At 42.4% G+C, this 25970-nt stretch overlaps 1 protein-coding gene across 5 annotated transcripts in view; it reads right to left on the bottom strand.

Annotated features, from left to right (window-relative positions):
* The window catches only part of ATP2B4 (ATPase plasma membrane Ca2+ transporting 4), a 250881-nt gene that overhangs the window by 33542 nt on the left and 191369 nt on the right, over positions 1–25970 (bottom strand). For all 5 annotated transcript variants that reach the window (XM_077295436.1, XM_077295437.1, XM_077295435.1 and 2 more), the window contains 4 exons: positions 7917–8004; positions 7590–7696; positions 7263–7454; positions 4743–4956 (listed from right to left, as the gene is read on the bottom strand). In XM_077295436.1, coding sequence (XP_077151551.1) covers positions 4743–4956; positions 7263–7454; positions 7590–7696; positions 7917–8004 — 601 coding nt within the window. The remainder of the gene's footprint in view (positions 1–4742; positions 4957–7262; positions 7455–7589; positions 7697–7916; positions 8005–25970) is intronic.

Genomic DNA, 25970 nt, shown 5'->3' with positions numbered 1-25970 from the left:
ATAGATTTGTTAACTATTTTTAATACTTTACTTTATTAAACAAAGTAAATGCCAGTGTGTATGCAAACGGAATTTCTTTGAAAAGCCTTCTCTGGCATTCCTACAAAAATGGTTGTCAGATCACATGCAAGAAAACCTGTAAATAGTCAGCGATAATGAAGAGCAGGAGTGCTCCTCAGGTCCCTCAAGCCTAGCAGACATTTGCCAGCCATTTGAAGGTATACTCATGCAATCATATTTTGGCCAAACATGTTAGATACTAAACATTGTCAATATCAAATTAAATTGGTTTGCTTGCAGTTTTTCATGTAAGAAATGATCATCACGCGGGATGTGGGTTAAAACCTACGATTTATGAATCTACAAATAAAAAAATTACAGATGGGGCTTAAGCTTAAAGAAGTTCTCCAGGAATAGGAAAAAAGACTAAAGGAAAAGGAAATAGATTGAAGAATTTATTTATAATTAGTAAATCACAATGTTTTGTGTATGGAGGTAATCAATATAGAATTAAAATGGCCACCATCCTGTTACTCTGACAGATAACTGTCCTAGAATGTTCTCACAAGGGCCTGTGAGCATGTGAAGTACAAACTCAAAGTCCAGTCATTCAGACAGACAAGGTGGACAGCCTCTTCTTACCTCCTCACATCTCCAGTATTAGATGATAAAGATGTGGACAGTAGTGCGAGAAGCCTCATCCTACCTCAGCACCCATGCTATCTCCAGTATTAGATACGATTGATGGTGGACAGTAGTGCGAGAAGCCTCATCCTACCTCAGCACCCATGCTATCTCCAGTATTAGATACGATTGATGGTGGACAGTAGTGTGAGTAGCCCCATCCTACCTCAGCACCCATGCTATCTCCAGTATTAGATACGATTGATGGTGGACAGTAGTGTGAGTAGCCCCATTCTACCTCAGCACCCCTGCTATCTCCAGTATTAGATACGATAGATGGTGGATAGTAGTGTGAGCAGCCTCATCCTACCTCAGCACCCATGCTATCTCCAGTAATAGATACGATTGATGGTGGACAGTAGTGTGAGCAGCCTCATCCTACCTCAGCACCCATGCTATCTCCAGTATTAGATACGATTGATGGTGGACAGTAGTGTGAGTAGCCTCATCCTACCTCAGCACCCCTGCTATCTCCAGTATTAGATACGATTGATGGTGGACAGTAGTGTGAGTAGCCCCATCCTACCTCAGCACCCCTGCTATCTCCAGTATTAGATACGATAGATGGTGGATAGTAGTGTGAGCAGCCTCATCCTACCTCAGCACCCATGCTATCTCCAGTATTAGATACGATAGATGGTGGACAGTAGTGTGAGTAGCCCCATCCTACCTCAGCACCCATGCTATCTCCAGTATTAGATACGATAGATGGTGGACAGTAGTGTGAGCAGCCTCATCCTACCTCAGCACCCATGCTATCTCCAGTAATAGATACGATTGATGGTGGACAGTAGTGTGAGCAGCCTCATCCTACCTCAGCACCCATGCTATCTCCAGTAATAGATACGATTGATGGTGGACAGTAGTGTGAGCAGCCTCATCCTACCTCAGCACCCATGCTATCTCCAGTATTAGATACGATTGATGGTGGACAGTAGTGTGAGTAGCCTCATCCTACCTCAGCACCCATGCTATCTCCAGTATTAGATACGATAGATGGTGGACAGTAGTGTGAGCAGCCTCATCCTACCTCAGCACCCCTGCTATCTCCAGTATTAGATACGATAGATGGTGGACAGTAGTGTGAGTAGCCCCATCCTACCTCAGCACCCCTGCTATCTCCAGTATTAGATACGATAGATGGTGGACAGTAGTGTGAGCAGCCTCATCCTACCTCAGCACCCATGCTATCTCCAGTATTAGATACGATAGATGGTGGACAGTAGTGTGAGCAGCCTCATCCTACCTCAGCACCCATGCTATCTCCAGTATTAGATACGATTGATGGTGGACAGTACTGTAAGCAGCCTCATCCTACCTCAGCATCCCTTCTATCTCCAGTATTAGATCAGAAAGATGTGGACAGTAGTGTGAGTAGCCTCTTTTTACCTCAGCACCCCTGATATATCCGGTAGTATTAGAATAGTACATCTTCCTACATAAGAAAGAATGGGGCGGGTTTGTACTGCACATGCTTACAGAGACCTGTCCAAACATTCTAGGACAGACTTCTGTCAATGTAAGAAGGCGGAAGACATTTTAATTCTATAATGATTACCTCCCTGCAGAAAAGAATTGTGATTTGCCAATTAAATGGATTTAGGGAATTTCTAATGACATTTCCTTTAGTTAGCTATTTTTCTCATTTCCTGGAGAACTCCTTTAAACATTTCAAGTAGAGCTCTTGGTCATTGAGAGGCATTATGGAACTTCAAATTTTACATAAACTTTTCAGTGAGGTTAAACTACAAAGCAGATCATTATTACTATTGATTACCTTTTTAAACACAATATGTCCAACAAACATAGAGCAATGGTACTTCTAACAAATAATATAAACAACCACAAGATGGCAGCACAATGCCTGACATCCAAAAAGAAGCCAACCATAAATAGATAAAATGTAAATTTTATTCCATAATAACACAAAATGAAAACATGTATTAAAAACTACACAATAAATTCAGGATAGTACCCCATGGGAAGGTAGAAGGAAAAACACCTGCAAATGGCCACAGTACAAAATACAAAATATCACAGGACTCCCATGACCGCTAGACATAGTACACAGAAAATATACAGTGCATAACGCATCCCCCATGAATCTGTGTATAAACTATGAAAAGACGCCCAATCCGATCCTGAAATCCTACCTAAACCTGTAAAGCTGACCGTAAGGCATACATGAACAAAGCAGAGGTGTAGAAAGGTATGGAACAACAATTACCTTGGTGGACACAAGCAGGTGTATATTCCTCCCACTGCACTTCCCAGCGCCCCAACGCGCGTTTCGCCCTTGCTTCTTCCGGGGGCGTCTGCTTTGTTCATGTATGCCTTACGGTCAGCTTTACAGGTTTAGGTAGGATTTCAGGATCGGATTGGGCGTCTTTTCATAGTTTATACACAGATTCATGGGGGATGCGTTATGCACTGTATATTTTCTGTGTACTATGTCTAGCGGTCATGGGAGTCCTGTGATATTTTGTATTTTGTACTGTGGCCATTTGCAGGTGTTTTTCCTTCTACCTTCCCATGGGGTACTATCCTGAATTTATTGTGTAGTTTTTAATACATGTTTTCATTTTGTGTTATTATGGAATAAAATTTACATTTTATCTATTTATGGTTGGCTTCTTTTTGGATGTCAGGCATTGTGCTGCCATCTTGTGGTTGTTTATATTGATTACCTTGTAATAAATTAGCTTGGGATATAATTTTGTTTTGTGAATTTTAATCCTAATGTTTTCTCATGGGCGATGTGACGTGATTTCTATGCACTTTTTAGAGCGGTTGACATTATAGATGTGCAGATTGATTCATGGGACTCCAATCCATCAGCCAGGTCAGTAGTCTCTACCACTGGATAGGAGGCTCACAAAACTCTTAAAGGGAACCTGACACTTGATTCATCCTGCCCAATGCATGATACGGCGCTAAGGCATCTCAGAGAAAAACATGCTTTAATAGTAACCGCTCCCAGCCCTGGATTAACAGGTCTCTACCTATGTGTAATTATAGGCAGAGACATGTCAGTCACTAGCAGCGGGTGGGGAGAAGCCGCAGGGGACCCGCATGTCTGACTACTCTATATAGCGCAGCGAATGAAAAAGATTGTAGACAGCCTCCATTCCAAGGTGAAATTTAAAAGAGCTGCAGTTTTATTCAATCTTAGAAAATACAAATACAACGTTTCGAGCACAGGTGGCTCTTTCTCAAGTAGTCTATAGCGCAGCCCAACGGCTATTAAAGTATGTTTTTCTCTAAAATGCCGTAGAGTTCCAGAGTCAAACATACCTGGCTGAGATAGTACAGCCACTTTAAATTCCGGAATCCCTGGAGCAGCTTTTGATTAGCCAGGCTGATGTGACGTCGCCATTGCACTTTGATGTCGTGCCAGCCTCCCCATGAACCTATCGGCCCATCTCTAGTTGACATGTATTTTTAAACCCATCAGCTACCAGGACATACAAGCTAAGCCAAGAGATCATCTATGTTTTAAGTCATGTCCTGGGTGTTGAATAATCAAAAATCCAGTGTGATTTCCATCCTCCCATAGATTGCCTTCTACCTAACAAACATGGCTGGAGAATGCTGAAGGTGAGCTGACTTTCTTTATATGGTTTGAGATATCTTGTTCATTTCAAGACAATTCAGTTATATTTTAGAGCACTCACTCTTACTAACCTTTTCCTGATAAATTATGTATTATTACAATATATAGTGGGTGCATGCATATATAGTGGGCTCAGAAACTGAACACACTCCACACAGAGAAGGTGCTGGGTGTTACCTCTGTCACCTTCCTCTAACAGCAGACATCAGAGCTAAAAGGTTCAGAATTTTAAAGCCATAAAAATAATACAAAAACTATAAGAGAATGATGTATAGTGACCTAGCTAGAATATCATATGGCCTGAAACCAAACAGGTAAACAGCAAATAACCCTATTATTTCTATCATGTTTGCCAATTAGACGAGATGTACAAACCAGCACGTAACACACAGAAGTCCATATAAAGAAAATAGGTTACTTTACTCAAAGGAGACACAATCCTGACCTGCGAAGAGCAGAGTGAAGATGATAGTCAACTGATATATGGCATGTCCCAAAATATTTTTCATCATAGTACGCGAGATGAGTGGCTTGTTACGACCGTATGGTTTACGCAGAAGTAGTGATTCTGTGGGAGGCTCAGTGGCAAGTGCAAGGGACGCAAAGGTATCCATGATCAAATTGACCCAAAGCATCTGCACAGCCTTTAACGGAGAGTCCTGCAGAAATAATGCAATTAAGAACAGTTAACATTCTAGCATTTGGGTGTGCAAAATAATGCCTGATAGAAATGTGTACATCAGGATTAGGATTATGATTCTGGAGGAAGATGGGCCAATAATTGGCCAATGAACATTCACAAGAACGCTTGCTCTCGATCAGACAGTGTAAATATGCCAATTACCCAATAGACGAGTTAAACACTAATTTTTCAAGTAATCAAACCATTAAAAAGTAATCGCTCTCAGCAGCACATCGCATATTATGTTATGTAACCATTGCCCCTAATAAGTGCACACTGGTCAGTCACAGCAGCTATGTGACATAAGAATGTCATATGAATGACGGTCCGAGAGGTATGACTTTTTATTTTGTTCTGTGCAGCAAAGCTATTAAAAAGGGGTTGTCCAGTAGTAGACAATTCAATGTCTTAAAGGGGATGTACACACCCCTGCTGTGGTCCTAGTATTGTAAGTAAGGCCAGTTTCAGACATCCTGATATTTCCGATACCGGAAAAACCAGCACCGGAGATTTCCGTGTGCGTGTGTGCAATACTTGGGCACAAGTGTGGCAACTGTGTGCCGCCTGTGTACTGCATCAGTACCACACGCATGGGCGCCAGGGAAGCAGCGGTATATTTTGCGCTGTTCCCCGGCGCCGATGCTGAAGACGGCTCTCATCATTTTCCTCTGCTCTGCTGGCGCTCAGGGGAGAATGAGGAGAGTTATATTCAAGTGATAACAATGACAGCAGGTGGGGGCTAATGGAACTATTACGCCCATCACCCTACACCTGTTGCCACTAATACCAGTGACAGCGATTGGCGGCTGATGGGAGTATTCATCACACGCTGACTGCGCTGTAAATTAATTAAAAATCCGGCATGGGTTCCCCTGTATTTTTGATAACCAGCCAGGCAAAACTCACAGCTTGGGGCTGCAACCCTCAGCTGTTAGCTTCAGAAAGGCTGGTTATCAAGAATAAAGGGGTCCCCACGCTGTTGTTATTTTTAAAAATTATTTAAATAAATAATTTAAAAAAACGGCATGGGGTCCCCTCATTTTTGACAACCAGCCTTGCTGATGGATATTGACCCCTCCCAGACTAAAAATACCATTACTAAGTCGGGCTTGATGTCACCTGACAATACAAAAGTGACAACAACCCCACAAATATGAACCCAACTTGCCACCGCTACAGGACAAATGGGAAGATCTGGGCAAAGTGCCAGAATTGGCACATCTAGTAGATGCATCTTTCCTGGCCGGCTGCGGGTTGCTATTTTTAGGCTGGGTGAGGTTATATCAATGGCCCCTTACCAGCCTAAGAAAACCAGCCCCCAGCTGTCAGCTTTAGCAAAGGCTGGCTGTCAAAAATGGGTATTTTAAATTATTTAAATCATTTAAAAAAACAGCGTGGGGACCCCTCTATTCTTGATATTGAGCCTTGCCAATGCAGACAGCTGAGGGTTGCGGCCAACAGCAGTGAGTTTTGCTTGGCTGGTTATAGAAAATACAAGGGAACCCAAGCCTGATTTTTTATTTATTTATTGCGCAGGCGGCAGGTGATGAATACTCTCAGCAGCCGCTCATGCTTTCACTGTTATAAGTGGCAGCAGGTGTAGGCTGATAGGAGAAACATTCCCATCAGCCGCAGCCTGCTCTCATAGTTATCACTTTAATATAATGCTCATCACTCTCCCCTGATCGCGCTGATTGCCTGCAGAGCAGGGGAGAAATGATGAGAGCGGTCTTACTGTACCGCTGCTTCTCAGGCGCCGATATGTGTCACAAGGATGACATCCCAGTGTTTCATCTGCGTGCATGTGATGGACGTTCTGCAGCCCGTGCTGCTGGTAAAAAACGGACATGTCTACGTGTGGGTCACACTTCGCTTGAATGGATCTATGTATTTAAGTGTCTCCGGTATGTGTGAAAACAGTCACCACATGTACCAGAGACAGGGATGTGTGGAAACGGCCTACAGCAGTGACATCATGTCAAGAGAGCAACTCACCACTAGCTCTAGCTGCCGAGCTAATTGACTGGCTGGCTAGTCATAACACCAGGATTGCAGAAATGGCGGGAGCCAGGGACATGGAGTACCTGATGAGTTTGTTATTTAATGAACTGTAGACACTTTGTGGAGCACTTTATCGCAAGTGGAAATCCCCTTTAAATACCTAAAATATCTTTAATTTTGTTTCCGAAAAGGTCACTCACTTTGACTTGAGTAAATAAAAGTTTTGAGAGTAATTGCGACATGTGCTGACACAATAAGATATAAACACACACATTTCCTTACCTGAGTGATGCAGGCTCCAGTGAAAGCAACAATGACAGCAACCACGTTAACAGTGAGCTGGAACTGAAGGAACTTGGAGATGCTATCATACACGTTGCGTCCCCACATAACGGCCTTTACAATGCTGGTAAAGTTATCATCTGTGAGGATAATGTCTGAGGCTTCCTTTGCCACATCTGTACCAGCTATACCCTATAAAAGAAAGTACATGTTGAGTCTTGACATATTTTTAAAAAAATGTGGATGTTCATAATTCATAATTCCAGCTACTACAGAAAGTGTAAATGCTCCTGTAAAGCAATAACTTAATGTATTATTCCAATGTACCATGGCAAATCCCACGTCTGCTTTCTTTAATGCTGGCCCATCATTAGTTCCGTCCCCTGTAACGGCGACCACTTGTCTCTGTTCCACCACTGTGCTGTCAATGATGCCTAAAATAGATATGCAATTAGAAACATTTTAGAAAAGAAGAACCTAGGCAGAATAAGAATTGGAATGGAGAGATGTTAATGTCATTTTCGAAGCTACACTTTTCTTTTTTTACTATGGGCCTAAAAACAAACAGGCAGGTAGGTCCTAACTACTATCTTTTACAATGTGCCTAAGAACTATGTCACGAATAACCCTGATAAGGCCTGTTGCATTACCTACCTTTCACCAAAGTGTGCTTGTCTGTGGGAGATGACCGCGCCAGCACTCGAAGACTTGGCCAAACTTTGTCCAGCTTTTCTTGCTCTACCTAGGAATGTTACAACAATAAAAACAAGCTAAAATACTCTTGTAAGAACAACTTGGGCCACTTCCTCGTCTGTACGGAAACTGGAAGTAGGCGAAGTTCATAAATGGCCTTGTACAAAACAAATATTGAGTTAGTACTGTCATTGGAAGGGAAAGGGGCATCCTTTTGGGTTCCCTCTATAGAAATACATATATGTAAATACAAACTAATACAATACTAATACTATACAAACCCTAATATCTCATGCATGAAGAGAGGTCATCTTATAACTCAAAACTGCACTGGGATCACAAGACACCAATGTACACACAAAGCCATATTCCTGTGCAGCGTGAACACATTAACCCCCTCACCATGACTGATACTTTGCATGGCTCGCATTGTCAGGAAACAAAGCACTGCAAACAGTGAATTATTTCTGCTTGCATACCCCATCATGCTAGGAGGCACAGCCATAATTATCATAGCTATGAACCCTTTCACTCCCAGAGGGTGGGGTTTTTACCTTTTTATGGTTTTCATTGGGCTGGATAAATATATGCTCATTTTAAACTTATTTTATACTTTTTTATGTGTTGCCACATTTTATTTTTTTTGTCGAGGGAGTTGTATGAGAGTTTATTTTTGGAAATAATACCTAGCATTTATTGGTATCATTTTGGGTTTCATTAGTCTTTTGATCACTGTTAATTCAATTTTGTTTTTTAAAACTAAATGATCACAAACAAAAATTCTGGCTATTTTTTTTATTGCATTTACTATACCGCTATTGTTATACCGTGGGTTGTTATGAACACAACAATATCAAATATGTGAAGTTTATGTACACTATTACTTTATCACAGCAAAATCCCACAAACGAAAGTCTTCCTGAGTCCCTATATTCCAACAGCCATCTTTTTTTTTTACATTTTTTTCAGTGATGAGGATGTATGAGGACTTAATTGTTTGAAGGACAAACTAAAATTTTTGTTGGTATAATTTTGGGACTCATGACTTTTTGATATCTTTTTATTTAATTTGTTGTGTGTGTGAAGTAACCAAAAAATAGCAATTCTTTATTTTCTTTTTCAATGGCGTTCACTGGAAAGCAAGGCGGCAAGCTAGATTTTTAGTTCGGGTTGTTAAAGACGCAATTTTGAAAATATGTGGAAGGGTTTTTTTCAACAATAAAAGGTACTTAAAAGAAGATAAAGGGTTATAATTTTTTTTCAAATATGTTATTCAGAAAAAGTGACATATTGTTATATAATTTGTTACAGTTTATAAAAGTAAACCAGGAGAGGGGAGATTATTTTATAAACATTAACCCCCTTATTGACCTCTGATACGCCTTTTTATAGCGGTCATTAAGGAGACTTAGGGTATGTGCACACGTTGCGGATTTCCTGTGGATCCCCAGCGTTTTTTGCCGCACAGAAACACTGCAGATCCGCAAGTGATTTACAATACAATGTAAATAAATGGTAAAAAAAAATGCTCTGCTGATGGTGCCGAGAATTCCGTGAGGAAACGCTGCGGATTAAAAAAAATTACATGTCACTTCTTTTTTGTGGATCTGCAGCGTTTTTGTACCCATTCCATTATAGAAATCAGCAGGGGTAAAAAACGCAGTAAATCCTCAAAAAATCTGCAGTAAATCCGTAGCAAAGCCATACAAAAAATGCGTCAAATCCGCAACTGCGTTTTCTGCAGAATCCGCATCAAAAATTCCTAAGCCTAATCCGCAACGTGTGCACATAGCCTTAATCCAATTTTTACAGTGCTGAAGTTTAAGATAGTGCCCCCTGACAGGTATAAATGCAGCAGGTATGGTATCACCTGCATACTATCTATTTAAGTACCGATCACAACCAGTTTAACCCCATAATTGTCAATCGCAACAGCTAAATAATTAACAGAACAGAGGGAGAAGGTCCCTTCTTTATGTCTATCTGGATCAGGGCTGTAGAGTCAGTAAGCCAACCCTCCGACTCAGACATCTCAGCACTGCCTCTCTACTGAGCGTGTACATTAAGTGCAGCACAGATTCATCTCCCGCCATGATCAGGAATAGAACAGGGCTTTATATGACATATCACAACTTTCCCAAATTCTTATGAAAAAATTACAGCACATCCTGTATTGAACTCCTGAACCCAATTTATTATATCTTTTGGGTGTCGGTCCTTTTTTTAAGGACCAAAACTCCGACTCTACAACCTTGATCGGGATCCAGCAATTGTGGGTTACCAAGGCACCCTGGAGCTTAGTAATGACCTCAGGGCACGGTGGCCTGTTGGGCTCTGCCATAAGCAAGGTCTAACAGACTGAGTCAGTATGAAACGGATAGATCTCGCACACTGCAGTACAGAAGTTCTGAGACTAGTGATGAAAGTGAAAAATACTCAAGCTATGTAGGCGGACTAAGTAAAAATGTTAAAAAAAACAAACAAAGCCCACAAAAACAAAGAGAGGGAAAGCGGTTTAGTCACTTAAAATGCAGCTTTTGTGTGAAAACAAAATAAACATGCACCATTTTTATTTCTGTGTGTGAAAAACCTGAACAGAAAGTGATTATATTATGTACCCGAAAATAGTACCAATAAAAACTTCAACTCAACCTGCATAAAAACAAGCCCTCACACAGTTCTGTCACCCCTAAAAATAAAGTTGCGCTCTCACAATATATGGCGATGTAAAACTAATTTTTGATTAAAAACAAAGAGGTTTTAGTGTGCCAAAGTAGCAAAAGATAATCAATCCGGAAATGTTGGAATCATACGGACTTCTAACAATAAAGCTGTACTATCAAACCACAAGGTGAATGGAGTAACAAAGTAAATGAATGAAAGCAATTCTTGAACTGCTGTTTATTGGTTCATTCTGCCGACTTTTAGATTGAGCAATTGGGATGCTCCCATGAGTGATTTGGTGTTGGAGCTGTTGAGGTTTATTACATTCTACAGAAAATCAAGGCAATGCCATGGGTATGGCGTGTGCGCCTTCCTACATCAATCTCTTTTCTTGGTCACTGGGAGAGAGGGGCTTTTGGTGGGAGGATAACGGGCAGTTTTCCATTTGCAGTGCTAGTACAGTTATATCCATGACTTGTTTATCATGTGACAAAGTACTGAATTTGAACTTAAATATTTTGAGCTGAACCGCAATGTCCTTATATCAGACTCACATACAACTACTATACATCACATATCAACTTACTAAATGTCCAGTTAGAGGTATGCAATGATGGCTCAATACACAGATTTATTTAGGAAGGGGACTTCAGTAAATTCTTTATTACCCACATGAGATCAACGATTCGGGTCATCCCAGTTGTTCAATTTTTGAGGACTAAGCGCATCTAGTCAGCCATCGGATGCTTGCTTTGAAAAGCAAGCTGATGACCTCAGGGACAGATTCCTTACACGAGGATAAAGCAATAGAAACATCAAAATTGGGTATCGCCGCGATAGGGCAACATCTCACGCTAATCTACTCACTGAATCACAGAGGAAATCCCACAGTGACACCACTGAGATTTCCACTTACAATTGCCACTGGGAAACTAGGAGGAGTATTTTGAAAAAGCACTGTTTTGAAGACTGAACCTCTATTTTGGCAGCAACAACCCCTGAAACTCCATCACTACCTGACTGAAATAAAAACATTCTTGGTGAGAAGCCATTATGTGGCCAAACCGCCATCAATTTTTCATCTAACAGAATCGAAATGGGGCCAGTATCCTTGTGGTGACTGCATGGCATGTCAAAATATTTTTAGGGCCACATCTTTTGAGTCGGCTGATAGCCGTAAATTTAAGATGACTAACTATAATTCTTGCAGAAGTACATTTGTTATTTATTATGCTACATGCACATGTAAATTAATTTAAGTTGGTCTCCCTTCTTGACAACTTAAGTTACGTACTAGAGAGCAAATTATGGACATCCTGGCAGCATGTGAAATTGAGGATCTATCTTCACTGAAAACTATGCCTAAACATTTTAAGTCGTGTCATGGCTGTGATCCCACCGGCTTTTATGTGAAAAGTATTGACAGACTGTGCTACGGGATCGAAGGGGGTGGCATGAAGCTTGAATGTTGCTGGATTGTGACCCTAGGCACCTTAACACCTCACGGATTAAAATAAAAAGTTAGTTTTGCTCCTTTCATCTAACATTGTTTATCTATTTTAACTCTGTGTTTTCGTCATGTAAGTGCTCTTTCTTTGAAGACTTGAAGATTCTTCTTTGAAGATTCCATTGTACTTTTTTCCCTACCACCTAAGGGCTACAGTGTCATTGGTTGGAGTGTCACCTCTGGAGGACACTCAATTACGACCCCCTGCTATCCTGTCTGCATACACTCTTTTGTTTCCTCCCCTAACAGTGTTAAGGCCCCGTCTCACATAGGGAGATCGCTAGCGAGATCGCTGCTGAGTCACAAGTTTTGTGACGCAACAGCGACCTCAGTAGCGATCTCGCTATGTTTGACCCGGCCCCTGCTGTGAGATCGCTGGTCGTGTCGGAATGGCCTGGACCTTTTTTTGGTCGTTGAGGTCCCGCTGACATAGCTGAATCGGTGTGTGGACACGGATTCAGCGATGTCTTCACTGGCAACCAGGGTAAACATCGGGTTACTAAGCGCAGGGCCGCGCTTAGTAACCCGATGTTTACCCTGGTTACCATCGTAAATGTAAAAAAAAAAAACAGTACATACTCACATTCCGGTGTCCGTCAGGTCCCTTGCCGTCCGCTTCCCGCACTGACTGACTGCCGTCCGTAAAGTGAAAGTACAGCACAGCGGTGACGTCACCGCTCTGCTGTTAGGGCCAGCGCTCAGTCAGTGCAGGAAGCGGACGCCGGGGGACGCGAAGGTGAGTATGCAGTGTTTGTTATTTTACATTTACACTGGTAACCAGGGTAAACATCGGGTTACTAAGCGCGGCCCTGCGCTTAGTAACCCGATGTTTACCCTGGTTACCCGGGGACTTCGGCATCGTTGGTCGCTGGAGAGCTGTCTGTGTGACAGCTCCCCAGCGACCACACAGCGACTAAACAGCGACGCTGCAGCGATCGGCATCGTTGTCTGTATCGCTGCAGCGTCGCTATGTGTGACGGGGCCTTTACTAAACTGCTTGGGGCGTACATGTAGCCGAACGCTGAGTGGAAAAAATTATCTTTATTCTCCCCGGCAGCAATCGGTTTCGGTCACTGGGGCGGGGCTGGTTCAGTCACCCCTTTTTGTATAGAAAGGCGTCCCCGGCCCTGACTAGCACTGGCTCTGCATTGGGGCTAGCTGTCAGTTGGTCCCGGAGCGCGGATACAGCCACCGCGCTCTGCATATTCAGAGCGGTGCCTGACCCAGCGCCAGCCCTACCCCCATAAATGAAACCTGAACGTTGACGGGGTGGGGTGGAATGGGGGGGAAGGGTTTTTGGGGAGGGATAAAGTTCAGTTTTCTCACCACACCATTCGGCTACTTGCAGGGGCTGGGCAGGTTAGTAACACTATTATTCCGGGGGGACTGCAGGGCGGCTAACACTGAGGGCAATATGGCCTGTTTTTCCGGCCCCGAGGATCAGGGGGCCCCTGGCCAGATTGCCCTCATGTGCGGCGGGCAGAGAGCAATCCCTGCAGCTCTGCTGCCTACAGGAGAAAATGCTGCTGACGTCAGCATTCAGCGCACTTCTGTGTCATACAGAAAGCTGCCGGCGGCGACGATGCTGCAGTTGCGGGGGAACGTGAGGAGAGGTGAGCAGTGTGTGTATGTATGTATAGGTGTGTAGGTGGAGGAGATGTGTTTGTGTGTGTAACGTGCAGAGAGGTGAGTGGTGTGTGTGTTGGTGGTGGAGTGGGCAATGATTAGAGGTGATGGAGGACAATGATGGGGGTGGTGGGATGGAAAGGGCAATGATGGTGGTGGTGGAAAGGGCAATGATGAGGTGGTGGGGGAGGCGGCAATGGTGGAGGTGGTAAAATGAGCAATGATGGGGTGGTGGAATGGGCAATGAAGGGGTGGTGGGGGAGAAAGAAATGATAGAGGTGGTGGAAAGGGCAATGATGGAGGTAGTGGGGAGAAGGCAATAATGGAGGTAGTGGAGAAGACAATGACGGGGTAAAGGGGGAGAACAATGATGGAGGTGGTAGAGAGGGCAATGATTAGGGTGATGGGGAGGGCAATGATTGGGGTGATGGGGAGGGCAATGATTGGGGTGATGGGAAGGGCAATGATTGGGGTGATGGAGAGGGCAATTATGGAGGTGGGGGAGAGGACAATGATGGAGGTGGGGGAGAGGATAATGATGGGATGCGGGGGATTGGGATGGGAGGAAGGGGATCTTATAATGGATATGAACAGGAGGAAGGGGAGGACGATATTAGATATGGATGTAAAATGAACTTGGTGGTTGGAGGAGGATGCTAAGCCCCTGATAGCATCCTCCTCAATCTCACAATTCATTGTGATGCCATCGGGGACTTAAAATTTACTGGGTAGTGGAAGAGGAGGTGATAAGGTGCATAGGACCCTTTATAATGAACTGAAAGGTGGGAAAAGACGTTGTCAGTGACTTTTAAAGAACTGGGAGGTGGCGGAGGATGCTCAGTACTTGATGGCGTCTTCTCCAACTTTCAAATTCATTATCATGCTATCAAGTACTTTTAATGAAAGGGGGGGACACAGGACAGGGACTAAGGCTCTGTGCACACGTTCAAGATTTGCAGGAGAACATTCTGCTGCATATCCTAATGTGCTGCCAGAAAAAAGTTGCGTAAAATACATTTTTTTTTCCACATCTTTGCCATGCTTTTGTTAGGTATTTCTCCCCATTAGAACAGGTGAGATATGCTGCAAGAATTGACATTTTGCAGATTTTAATCTGCTGCAAATATACAAGGAAAAAATAAGCAGCGTGTGCATGAGACTTCAGGGATCTCATTCACTTTTCCTGTACTGTAAAACCTTGCATATTTTCTGTGGGCATACAGGTAATTGGGGAGCGTCACAGACTGGATAATTTATATTATTGGGAGTCAGAGATTATAGTTAATTGGGGACACTGTGCCGTTTATCACTGTATATTTTTAATGGTGCATGACTAATAGTCTAATAATGGTGGGGTACATATTTGTATTCAGGGGGAGACATGTATGTATACAATGTATGTGACCTTGTTATATTCAGGGCTGCAATGATCATTGTGACAAGACGAGACGTGGCTGGGAGATGTTGACATGAAGGTCTGACCAGATGGAGAAGAAACAGGAGAAAGCGTCTCTAGTCAGACGAGACGTTAGTGGTAAGTGCCTGGATGTAGATATTATTCTGTATCTGCACTGTGTGACGTGGAGTGATAATGTTTTTTTTTTTTAATTCCTTATGCTACATTCTCAAATTTGTGTGAAATATCCGTGTGCTTCCTGTTTTTTTTTTTTTTTTTTTTTTTATCGAATGGCACACGGACTCAGAGTTTTATAAGTCCATTCACACATACATGAAAATCACGGCTCTGAGAATAGATGCACAGATACAGGATGTAGCCTCATTATGTATTGCACATAATAAAATGTACTTACTTATTATATATAGCACAGTCCCTTAGTATATAGTGTACTCACTTATGTATAGCACAGTCCCTTAGTATATAGTGTACTCACTTATGTATAGCACAGTCCCTTAGTATATAGTGTACTTACTTATCATGTATGCCACTGTCCTTCGTTACATAGTTTCCTATTTTATTATTTATAACACCGTCCCTTATTACGTACCATCCTCTTAGTTATATATGGTGATGTCCCTTATTCTATAGCTTCCTCTGCTGCTATGTACAGTGATGTCTCTTACATAGTGTATTCTTGTTATTTTTGTTATTCACAGCGCTCTCTTTTATTACATAGTCTCCTCTTGTTATATATGATATCACTGATGATGGAGCCGGTGACCAGACGACCAGTCCATCAGCTCCTACATTAGAAAAGAACCTTTTCCATGCTCAATCAGCAGTCATTGCATAATACATCAAACAATAACTATATAAGACCAGACATTCAGCATCTCCCACTCACACACCACCTCCTCACCTCGCCCCTTATCTGTCGGAGTCCCGCAAGGTTCAGTCCTAGGGCCTCTGCTCTTCTCCATCTATACCTTTGGCCTTGGACAGCTCATAGAGTCCCAAAGCTTTCAGTATCATCTCTATGCCGACGATACACAGATCTACATCTCTGGCCCAGATATCACCACCCTACTAACCAGAATCCCACAGTCTGTTATTTCATCCTTCTTCTCCGCTAGATTTCTAAAACTTAATATGGACAAAACAGAATTCATCATCTTTCCCCCATCTCACTCGACTCCCGCAACAGACCAATCCATTAAAATAAATGGCTGCTCACTCTCTCCAGTTCCACAAGCTCTCTGCCTCGGGGTAATCCTTGACACTGATCTCTCCTTCAAACCACATATCCAATCCGACTTCAGCTCAAAAATATTTCCCGGATCTGTACATTTCTAAACTAAGAATCTGCAAAAACCCTAATCCATGCCCTCATCATCGCCTGCCTTGACTACTGCCACCTCCTGCTCTGTGGCCTCCCCTCTAACACTTTCGCACCCCTCCAATCTATTCTAAACTCTGCTGCCCGACTAATCCACCTGTCCCCCCGCTATTCCCCAGCCTCTCCATTTTGTCAATCCCTGCACTGGCTCCCCATTACCCAATGACTCCAGTTCAAAACCCTAACCATGGCATACAAAGCAATCCACAACCTGTGTCCTCCATACATCTGTGACCTAGTCTCCCGGTACTTACACACAACCTCCGATCCTCACAAGATTCTCCTTCTATCTCCCTCTTATCTCCTCTTCCCACAATCGCATACAAGATTTCTCCCACGCATCCCCCACACTCTGGAACTCTTTACCCCAACATATAAGACTCTCTCCTACCGTGGAAACCTTCAAAAAGAACCTGAAGACCTACCTCTTCCGACAAGCCTACAACCTGCAGTAACCACCAATCGACCAAACCACTGCACGACCAGCTTGCCTACTGTATTCTCACCCATCCGTTGTAGATTGTAAGCCCTCGCGGGCAGGGTCCTCTCTCCACCTGTATCAGTCGTGACTTGTATTGATTAAGATTATTGTTCTTGATTTTTATTATGTATACCCCTCCTCACATGTAAAGCGCCATGGAATAAATGGCGCTTTAATATATAATAACATATAGCTTTGTCGCCATAAAAGAGGGGTGGATCAGACACATTTCTTGCACAGGGGCCCCAAGCTGTCATTGTCCGCCCCTGTATAAACCTGCAGATTAAACCCATATTTGCAGGTAAATCACATTTTTTTCTGATAACAGGTTCCCTTTAAGCACTTTGTTTTATGGTTTCACATTCTGTATGTCTTGTTCGGTGGCCCAACACCTTGCAATGTTCATGTATGTATTTTGGAAGCAAAGCTGAACTTTGGAGTCCTGAAAAATGCAGCAAAAAGCAGCCAGAAAAAGCAGCAAAAAAAAGCATCAAGAAAGCAAGCAAAACCTGCTTTTTGTCTGCAACCTTGTTACTGCCAAGAGATCAGGCTTTAAGCTGCAGAAAAAAAGCACCAAAAAATCAATGTGTGAACATAGCTTTACACTGGACAGAAACTGATCTTACTAAAGTCCCTAATGATCCACTAACACGTAAAGGTCATGGTCATTAACCCCTTCTGACTCTCCCGTATCTCTCTGCAGTATGACACTGTGAATCACGTGAATCACACTGGACTCTATTCTATTGAACTCAAGAACAATGCTATATATATATATATATATATATATATATATATATATATATATATATATATATATATATACACTCACTGGCCACTTTATTAGGTACACCTGTCCAACTTCTTGTTAACACTTAATTTCTAATCAGCCAATCACATGGCGGCAACTCAGTGCATTTAGGCATGTAGACATGGTCAAGACAATCTCCTGCAGTTCAAACCGAGCATCAGTATGGGGAAGAAAGGTGATTTGAGTGCCTTTGAACGTGGCATGGTTGTTGGTGCCAGAAGGGCTGGTCTGAGTATTACAGAAACTGCTGATCTACTGGGATTTTCACGCACAACCATCTCTAGGGTTTACAGAGAATGGTCCGAAAAAGAAAAAAAATCCAGTGAGCGGCAGTTCTGTGGGCGGAAATGCCTTGTTGATGCCAGAGGTCAGAGGAGAATGGGCAGACTGGTTCGAGCTGATAGAAAGGCAACAGTGACTCAAATCGCCACCCGTTACAACCAAGGTAGGCCTAAGAGCATCTCTGAACGCACAGTGCGTCGAACTTTGAGGCAGATGGGCTACAGCAGCAGAAGACCACACCGGGTACCACTCCTTTCAGCTAAGAACAGGAAACTGAGGCTACAATTTGTACAAGCTCATCGAAATTGGACAGTAGAAGATTGGAAAAACGTTGCTTGGTCTGATGAGTCTCGATTTCTGCTGCGACATTCGGATGGTAGGGTCAGAATTTGGCGTAAACAACATGAAAGCTTGGATCCATCCTGCCTTGTATGGAGCATCTTTGGGATGTGCAGCCGACAAATCTGCGGCAACTGTGTGATGCCATCATGTCAATATGGACCAAAATCTCTGAGGAATGCTTCCAGCACCTTGTTGAATCTATGCCACGAAGAATTGAGGCAGTTCTGAAGGCAAAAGGGGGTCCAACCCGTTACTAGCATGGTGTACCTAATAAAGTGGCCGGTGAGTGTATATATATACACACATTGCAGTTTGTTTAGCAATGAAACTTTGACAATTTTAGTCCAGAAAAATATATATTGTAATCAAACTAAAAGTTTATTCATTAATTACTTGATCTTTAAGCATGCACCCCTCATATATTTCTTTCCTGAGACAGAGGGTCAACCAGTTAGGCTATGTTCATGTCAATTCCGAGTCCTAAATTAGAGATAATTTCATTTTGTTATATTTAATTTAAAAGAATGCTGCTTGCGTAGGCATTAGGTTTAGCTTCCAACTTTGGTAAGGTCATTCCAAAAATTATTGCAGTGCTGAGAGCTAATGAAGTCAATGAGGTAATGAAATTAAAACTGTGCTTTCAGGAAGTCAAGCCTCAATGTCATTACGGGGCTGGAGACAACAATCACTGCTGAGAGACTGCTTTAATGCAGTTTTGTTGCACTGCACAATGTTTGTGAACCAGCGTTCCTAGGAACAAGCTTTCACAATATTCGTGCAGTCTACACAGGGTGGTTTACACATAAGATCATAGTTCTTGGCAGTGCATCATCCTGTGTAAACACCTGCACTGCAGGGATCACTTGCAGCCTTAGCGCACTAAAGACAAGGTTAGTGATCAGTAATGCAGCAGCGCACATCTCAACCTGGTATCAGCCTGTGTAAACAGACTATTTAAGGTTGTCTCTTAACAATATGGGTCACTCATTGTAAATTAACTCCTAGTTAAAAAGCACACCCAATATGCCGTTTGTTTGACAGCATGGAGCAGAGTCAGGTGTGAAATTTGATTTTTTTTCACTTTTTTATTCAACTTGTTTTCCAACAAAATAGACCAAATAAACTCTAAAACAAATGCGTTGTCCTAAATTAGCAATGTGTAGGTATGTGATAAGTTGACGATAGCTGGGGATCCAACAATCCTGAGAGCAAGGTTTCCCTTTTCTGCATGCGCACCACTAGTCCACGTAATATCTAAGGTACTGTCAGAGATAGCGAGTACAGTGCTCATTTTCTAGTAGCCCCATATGCAATGAATAGAGAAGTCGTGGCCATTGCTCCATCCAGACAATGAAAATGTAAAGCCTTGCTCTCAGAATCAGGATAGCTAAGTTATTACATATCTTGTGGATAGCAGATGTCTTGCCAAGTTGGGACAACACGTTCAGCTTTCTCAATTAAACTATTTATACAAAATTGGCCAATGGCACAAGCAAAATATCTGAAAATGTCTTTCAATGCTTCTCAGTTTCTATAGCGTACCCCCTAGGCAACTTGAACTCAAGACAACAATCCATGAACTGTGAGAGAAACATCACTACGCAGCACACAGAATACCTCCTCGCAGCACAAAACACTACAGCTGAGAACAAAGTATCTCTCCGGTAGCACCAAACACTACAGCTGAGCACAAGGTACCGCTAGCACAAAATACTACAGCTGAGCACTAGGTACCTCTCCAGTAGCACCAAATACTACAGCTAAGCACAAGGTACCTCTCCAGTAGCACCAAATACTACAGCTAAGCACAACGTACCTCTCCGGTAGCACCAAATCCTGCAGCTGAGCACAAGGTACCTCTCCGGTAGCACCAAATACTACAGCTGAGCACAAGGTACCTCTCCGGTCGCACCAAATACTACAGCTAAGCACAAGGTACCTCTCCGGTAGCACCAAATACTACAGCTAAGCACAAGGTACCTCTCCGGTAGCACCAAATACTACAGCTGAGCACAAGGTACCTCTCTGGTAGCACCAAATACTACAGCTGAGCACAAGGTACCTCTCCGGTAGCACCAAATACTACAGCTGAGCACAAGGTATCTCTCCGGTAGCACCAAATACTACAGCTAAGCACAAGGTACCTCTTCGGTAGCACCAAATACTACATCTGAGCACAAGGTATCTCTCCGGTAGCACCAAATACTACAGCTAAGCATAAGGTACCTCTTCGGTAGCACCAAATACTACATCTGAGCACAAGGTACCTCTCCGGTCGCACCAAATACTACAGCTGAGCACAAGGTACCTCTCCGGTCGCACCAAATACTACAGCTGAGCACAAGGTACATCTCCGGTAGCACCAAATACCAGTGCAGGACAAGAGTTTCCGACCTTGCGATTTTCCATTTTTGCACTTTAGTTTCTTCCTCCCCTTCTTCCCAGAGCCATAACTTTTTTGTGTGTACACACAGCCATATGGAGGGCTTGTTTCTTGCGGATCGAGTTGTATTTTTGAATGACACCATTCATTTTATCATGTGATATACTGGAAAACGGTAAAAAAATTCCAAGTGTATTGAAACTGAAAAACAAATGTGCGATTTCACAATTGTTTTGGGAGTTTATTTACCATATTCACTGCATAGTAAAACTGCCGGAGCAATATGATTCTCCAGGTCAGAACAAGAAAGCAGATAACAAACGTGTAGGATTTTTTTTTTTTTTTTATTTAAGTGGTGAAAAAAATTTCTAATCTAAATAAATCTCCACTGTCCAAGGCCGGTAGCGTTTTCATTATTCGGGATATGGCGCTGTGTAATAGCTTATTTTTTGTGCACCGAGCTGACGTTTTTATTGATATCATGTGGGGTAGATACAATAATTTGATCACCTCTTATTGCTTTATATCGTAATGTTGACAGACTAAAGAAACAATTCTGGAATTTAGATTTTTTTTCTCGTTACGCTGTTTACCGTTTGGATTAATATATATTAGATTTTGATAGATCAGACTTTTACGAACGCAGCGATACCAAATATGTATATATTTTTTAAATGGTTTTATTTTTACTGGGGCCAAACAGGAGTGATTTGAACTTAGTTTTTTTTTCATATTTGTTATAACTTTTTTTTTTTCACTTTTTACTGTGTTTAATAGTCTCTTTAGGAGACGTGAAGCTGCGATCATCCGATCGCCTGTGCTATACAAAGCAGGGCATCAGCACTGTATACAAGAAATCAAGATATATGAACCCAAGCCTCCATTCACAGAAGGATCGTGATGACAGGCACTGGGGTCATCAGCAGACCTGTGGCTGTCCTGACAAGTCATCAGTGGCCTGTGAGTATTAAATCCCGCTGTCAGTGATTGACAGCGGGATTTAACTGGTTAACAGCAGCAGGCAGAGCTTTGATATACCTAAGGCTGTTAAAGGCACATGATGACTGATTAAATCAATCACCACATGTGGGGGTGAAAGAGGTGGGCTCTAATCAAAGGCAGGGACACGACCTTTGACATAACTATATGCCAAAGGTCGTGACGGGGTAAATATTAAGTGTTATTTTAATTTTCATTTCATAAATCGATAGTCCGTATGAAAATAATCAACTTTACAATATACTATATCAAAGAAATTTGCTTTTCTCCAACGGGACTAATCGTTCACTCTCAAAATATTCAATTCTCAGGTAAGATCTGTGTTCAGTGAAGAGACATTGTTACATTACTGGGACAGAATCTTAGTAGCAACTGGCACCGTCCTGGTTGAGAACGGTTTTACCCCAGACATGGATTATGGCATGGGACAGAACTACGGAGAGGTGAAGGATATTGTTGTTTTTTTTTATTTTACTTTTATTTTTATTACAGGAGAACGAGGGCTTCGGTGGAATAGGCGTTAGGTGAGTATAACTGTGTTTGTTATTTTTAAATAAAAAAGGAAAAGTGTGTTTTGTTTAAATTCTAATAAAGGACTTTATTCTGGCTGTGTCTTTATTTACAATACAACTGTAGGATTAGTAATGGATATGTGTCTTTTGGTGTGCGTGTCCACTGTCCCGATTGACGACGCTTTGGACGGATCGTAAAACTCGCGCCGCCCCTTCTGTACGCGCGGTGATCTCCGCACCCTATAAATAGGACCCTGTTATTTAGCTGGACGGAGCGTCGCCGCAAGGTAAACAGACATGCTGGGTTCTAAAAAGACGCGCCGCATGTCCGTATACGCAGGGCCGTCGAAAGTGTGTTTGCACGCATAGTGGAGACGGGATTTAATTAAATTCCCTCCACTATGCTGTAACATCTGGACGCTGCGGGTTGAACGCTGCGGTTGTACGCAGCGTTCCATCCGCAGCTAATCCGGATGTAATCCGGCCCGTGGATACATACCCTTATAGACGCTTCTCCATGACTAAGCTGTGGGCTTGATGCCACCTGACAATACAAAGGTGACATCAACCCCACAAATATTAACCGCTACAGGGCAAGTGGGAAGAGCCGGGCAAAGCGCCAGAGTTGGTTCATCTAATAGATGTGCCTTTTCTGGGCAGCTGCGGGCTGCTATTTTTAGGCTGGGGGGGATATCCATGTCCCCTTACCAGCCTGAGAATACCAGCCCCAGTTGTCTGCTTTAGCAGGACTGGTTGTCAAAAATGGGGGAGACCCCATGCCTTTTTTTAATTATTTATTTAAATAATTAAAAAATACGGTGTGGGGACCCCTCTATTCTTGATAACTAACCTTGTTGAAGCTGACAGCTGAGGGTTGCACCTGGCTGGTTAACAAAAACACAGGGGAACCCAGTCCGGGTTTTTTTTTTTTAATTACAGTTATATGAAAAAGTTTGGGCACCCCTATTAATCTTAAGCTTAATGTTTTATAAAAATTGTTTTTTTTTGCAACAGCTATTTAAGTTTCATATATCTAATAACTGTTGGACACAGTAATGTTTCTGCCTTGAAATGAGGTTTATTGTACTAACAGAAAATGTGCAATCTGCATTCAAACAAAATTTGACAGGTGCATAAGTATGGGCACCCTTGTCATTTTCTTGTTTTAAATACTCCTACCTACTTTTTACTGACTTACTAAAGCACTTTTTTTGGTTTTGTAACCTCATTGAGCTTTGAACTTCATAGCCAGGTGTATGCAATCATGAGAAAAGCTACTTAAAGTGGCCACTTGCAAGTTGTTCTTCTGTTTGAATCTCCTCTGAAGAGTGGCATCATGGGCTCCTCAAAACAACTGTCAAATGATCTAAGATTGTTCAACATAGTTGTTCAGGGGAAGGATACAAAAAGCTGTCTAAGAGATTTAACCTGTCAATTTCCACTGTGAGGAACATAGTAAGGAAATGGAAGAACACAGGTACAGTTCTTGTTAAGGCCAGAAGTGGCAGGCCAAGAAAAACATCAGAAAGGCAGAGAAGAAGAATGGTCAGATCAGTCAAGGACAATCCTCAGACCAGCTCCAGAGAGCTGCAGCATCCACTTGCTGCAGATGGTGTCACTGTGCATCGGTCAACTATACAACGCACTTTGCACAAGGAGAAGCTGTATGGGAGAGTGATGCGAAAGAAGCCGTTTCTGCAAGAACGCCACAAACAGAGTCGGCTGAGGTATGCAAAAGCACATTTGGAGAAGCCAATTTCTTTTTGGAAGAAGGTCCTGTGGACTGATGAAACCAAGATTGAGTTGTTTGGTCATACAAAAAGGCATTATGCATGGCGGCAAAAAAACACAGCATTCCAAGAAAAACACTTGCTACCCACAGTAAAATTTGGTGGAGGTTCCATCATGCTTTGGGGCTGTGTGGCCAATGCCGGCACCGGGAATCTTGTTAAAGTTGAGAGACGCATGGATTCCTCTCAGTATCAGCAGATTCTTGACAATAATGTTCATGATTCAGTGACAAAGTTGAAGTTACGCAGGGGATGGATCTTTCAGCAAGACAATGATCCAAAACACCGCTCCAAATCTACTCAGGCATTCATGCAGAGGAACAATTACACTGTTCTGGAATGGCCATCCCAGTCCCCAGACCTGAATATCATTGAACATCTGTGGGATCATTTAAAGAGGGCTGTCCATGCTCGGCGACCATCAAACTTAACTGAACAGGAATTGTTTTGTAAAGAGGAATGGTCAAAAATACCTTCATCCAGGATCCAGGAACTCATTAAAAGCTACAGGAAGCGACTAGAGGCTGTTATTTTTGCAAAAGGAGGATCTACTAAATATTAATGTCACTTTTCTGGTGAAGTGCCCATACTTATGCACCTGTCAAATTTTGTTTGAATGCAGATTGCACATTTTCTGTTAGTACAATAAACCTAATTTCAAGGCAGAAACATTACTATGTCCAACAGTTATTAGATATATGAAACTGAAATAGCTGTTGCAAAAAAAACTATTTTTATAAAACATTAAGCTTAAGATTAATAGGGGTGCCCAAACTTTTTCATATAACTGTATTTATTAACAGCACAGGAGCGGCTGATGAATACTCCCATCCACTGCGCCTGCTCTCACTGTAATTAGCGGTAGCAGGTGTTGGATGATGGGTGCGTTAGTCCCATCAGCTGACACTAGTGACCGGAGGTAATCTTTATACCTCCAATCACAGCTGAGCGCTCATAATGTCCTTTGACAGCGTGGGAACCACGGCTCTCTGACAGGCAGGGATGATTTCACCGCCGATCAGAAGCGGTGTTTGCCGTGCTGTCATGCACATGACAGCGCAGCAAACACTGTATGTTCGGGTCCCCCATTCAAGTGAATGGGGTCCGGGTACTGTTCTGATACCCAAACTTTTTGTAACTGTTCGGCCGAACCCGCAAGACCCGAACATCCAGGTGTCCGCCCTCAAGTCTTCAGGAGTCAATATAAATTACTATGTAAATGTTTTACTAGTTTGCAACATAAACATAGACTAAAAAATATTTGTGTTTTTTTTTTCTTGCATACTACATACACTGCAGTTTTTTTCCTCAATGCTCATTATTTAGAGGTGCCTAGAACATTCATAGGAGCCTCAGTTGTTGCTAAAAAAAAACTAGGGACCCATGCCGACAAGATTGGCGGAAAGGGTTAATATGGATTGTTTTGCTCAGTTTTATGAGCACACGATTTCTCAACATACTAAAAATGCAAGTGTAACAGTTAGGTCCCACATTTTTGTGAAACAGAAATATTTGTGAAAGGGAATGACTTATCTTTGATGTGATGGTAGTGATGAGTTTGACATCAATGGGATATTATAAAACCATTGAATGTTAATAAACATAAGGACAGATTAGCCTCTCTCAATTAAAGGGAACCTGTCACCATAAAAAAGCAGTCCAATCTGCAGACATGTTAAAGCCCCCTAATGAAGGCTTTGCCGAAACATGCGTCGGGGTGGATGCACGTCCATTTGGGAACTTTACCCATATGGTATTACTTATCCCCAGGTAGTTGTGGATATCTAAATATAGTCTTGAATCATATGTCATACTATTATGGA

Source organism: Ranitomeya variabilis, chromosome 3 (genome assembly GCF_051348905.1).
Source record: "Ranitomeya variabilis isolate aRanVar5 chromosome 3, aRanVar5.hap1, whole genome shotgun sequence".
In the NCBI taxonomy this organism is placed as follows: domain Eukaryota; kingdom Metazoa; phylum Chordata; class Amphibia; order Anura; family Dendrobatidae; genus Ranitomeya; species Ranitomeya variabilis.
Note: the sequence above shows the minus strand (reverse complement) of the source record. Positions and strands in the feature narration are given on the sequence as shown.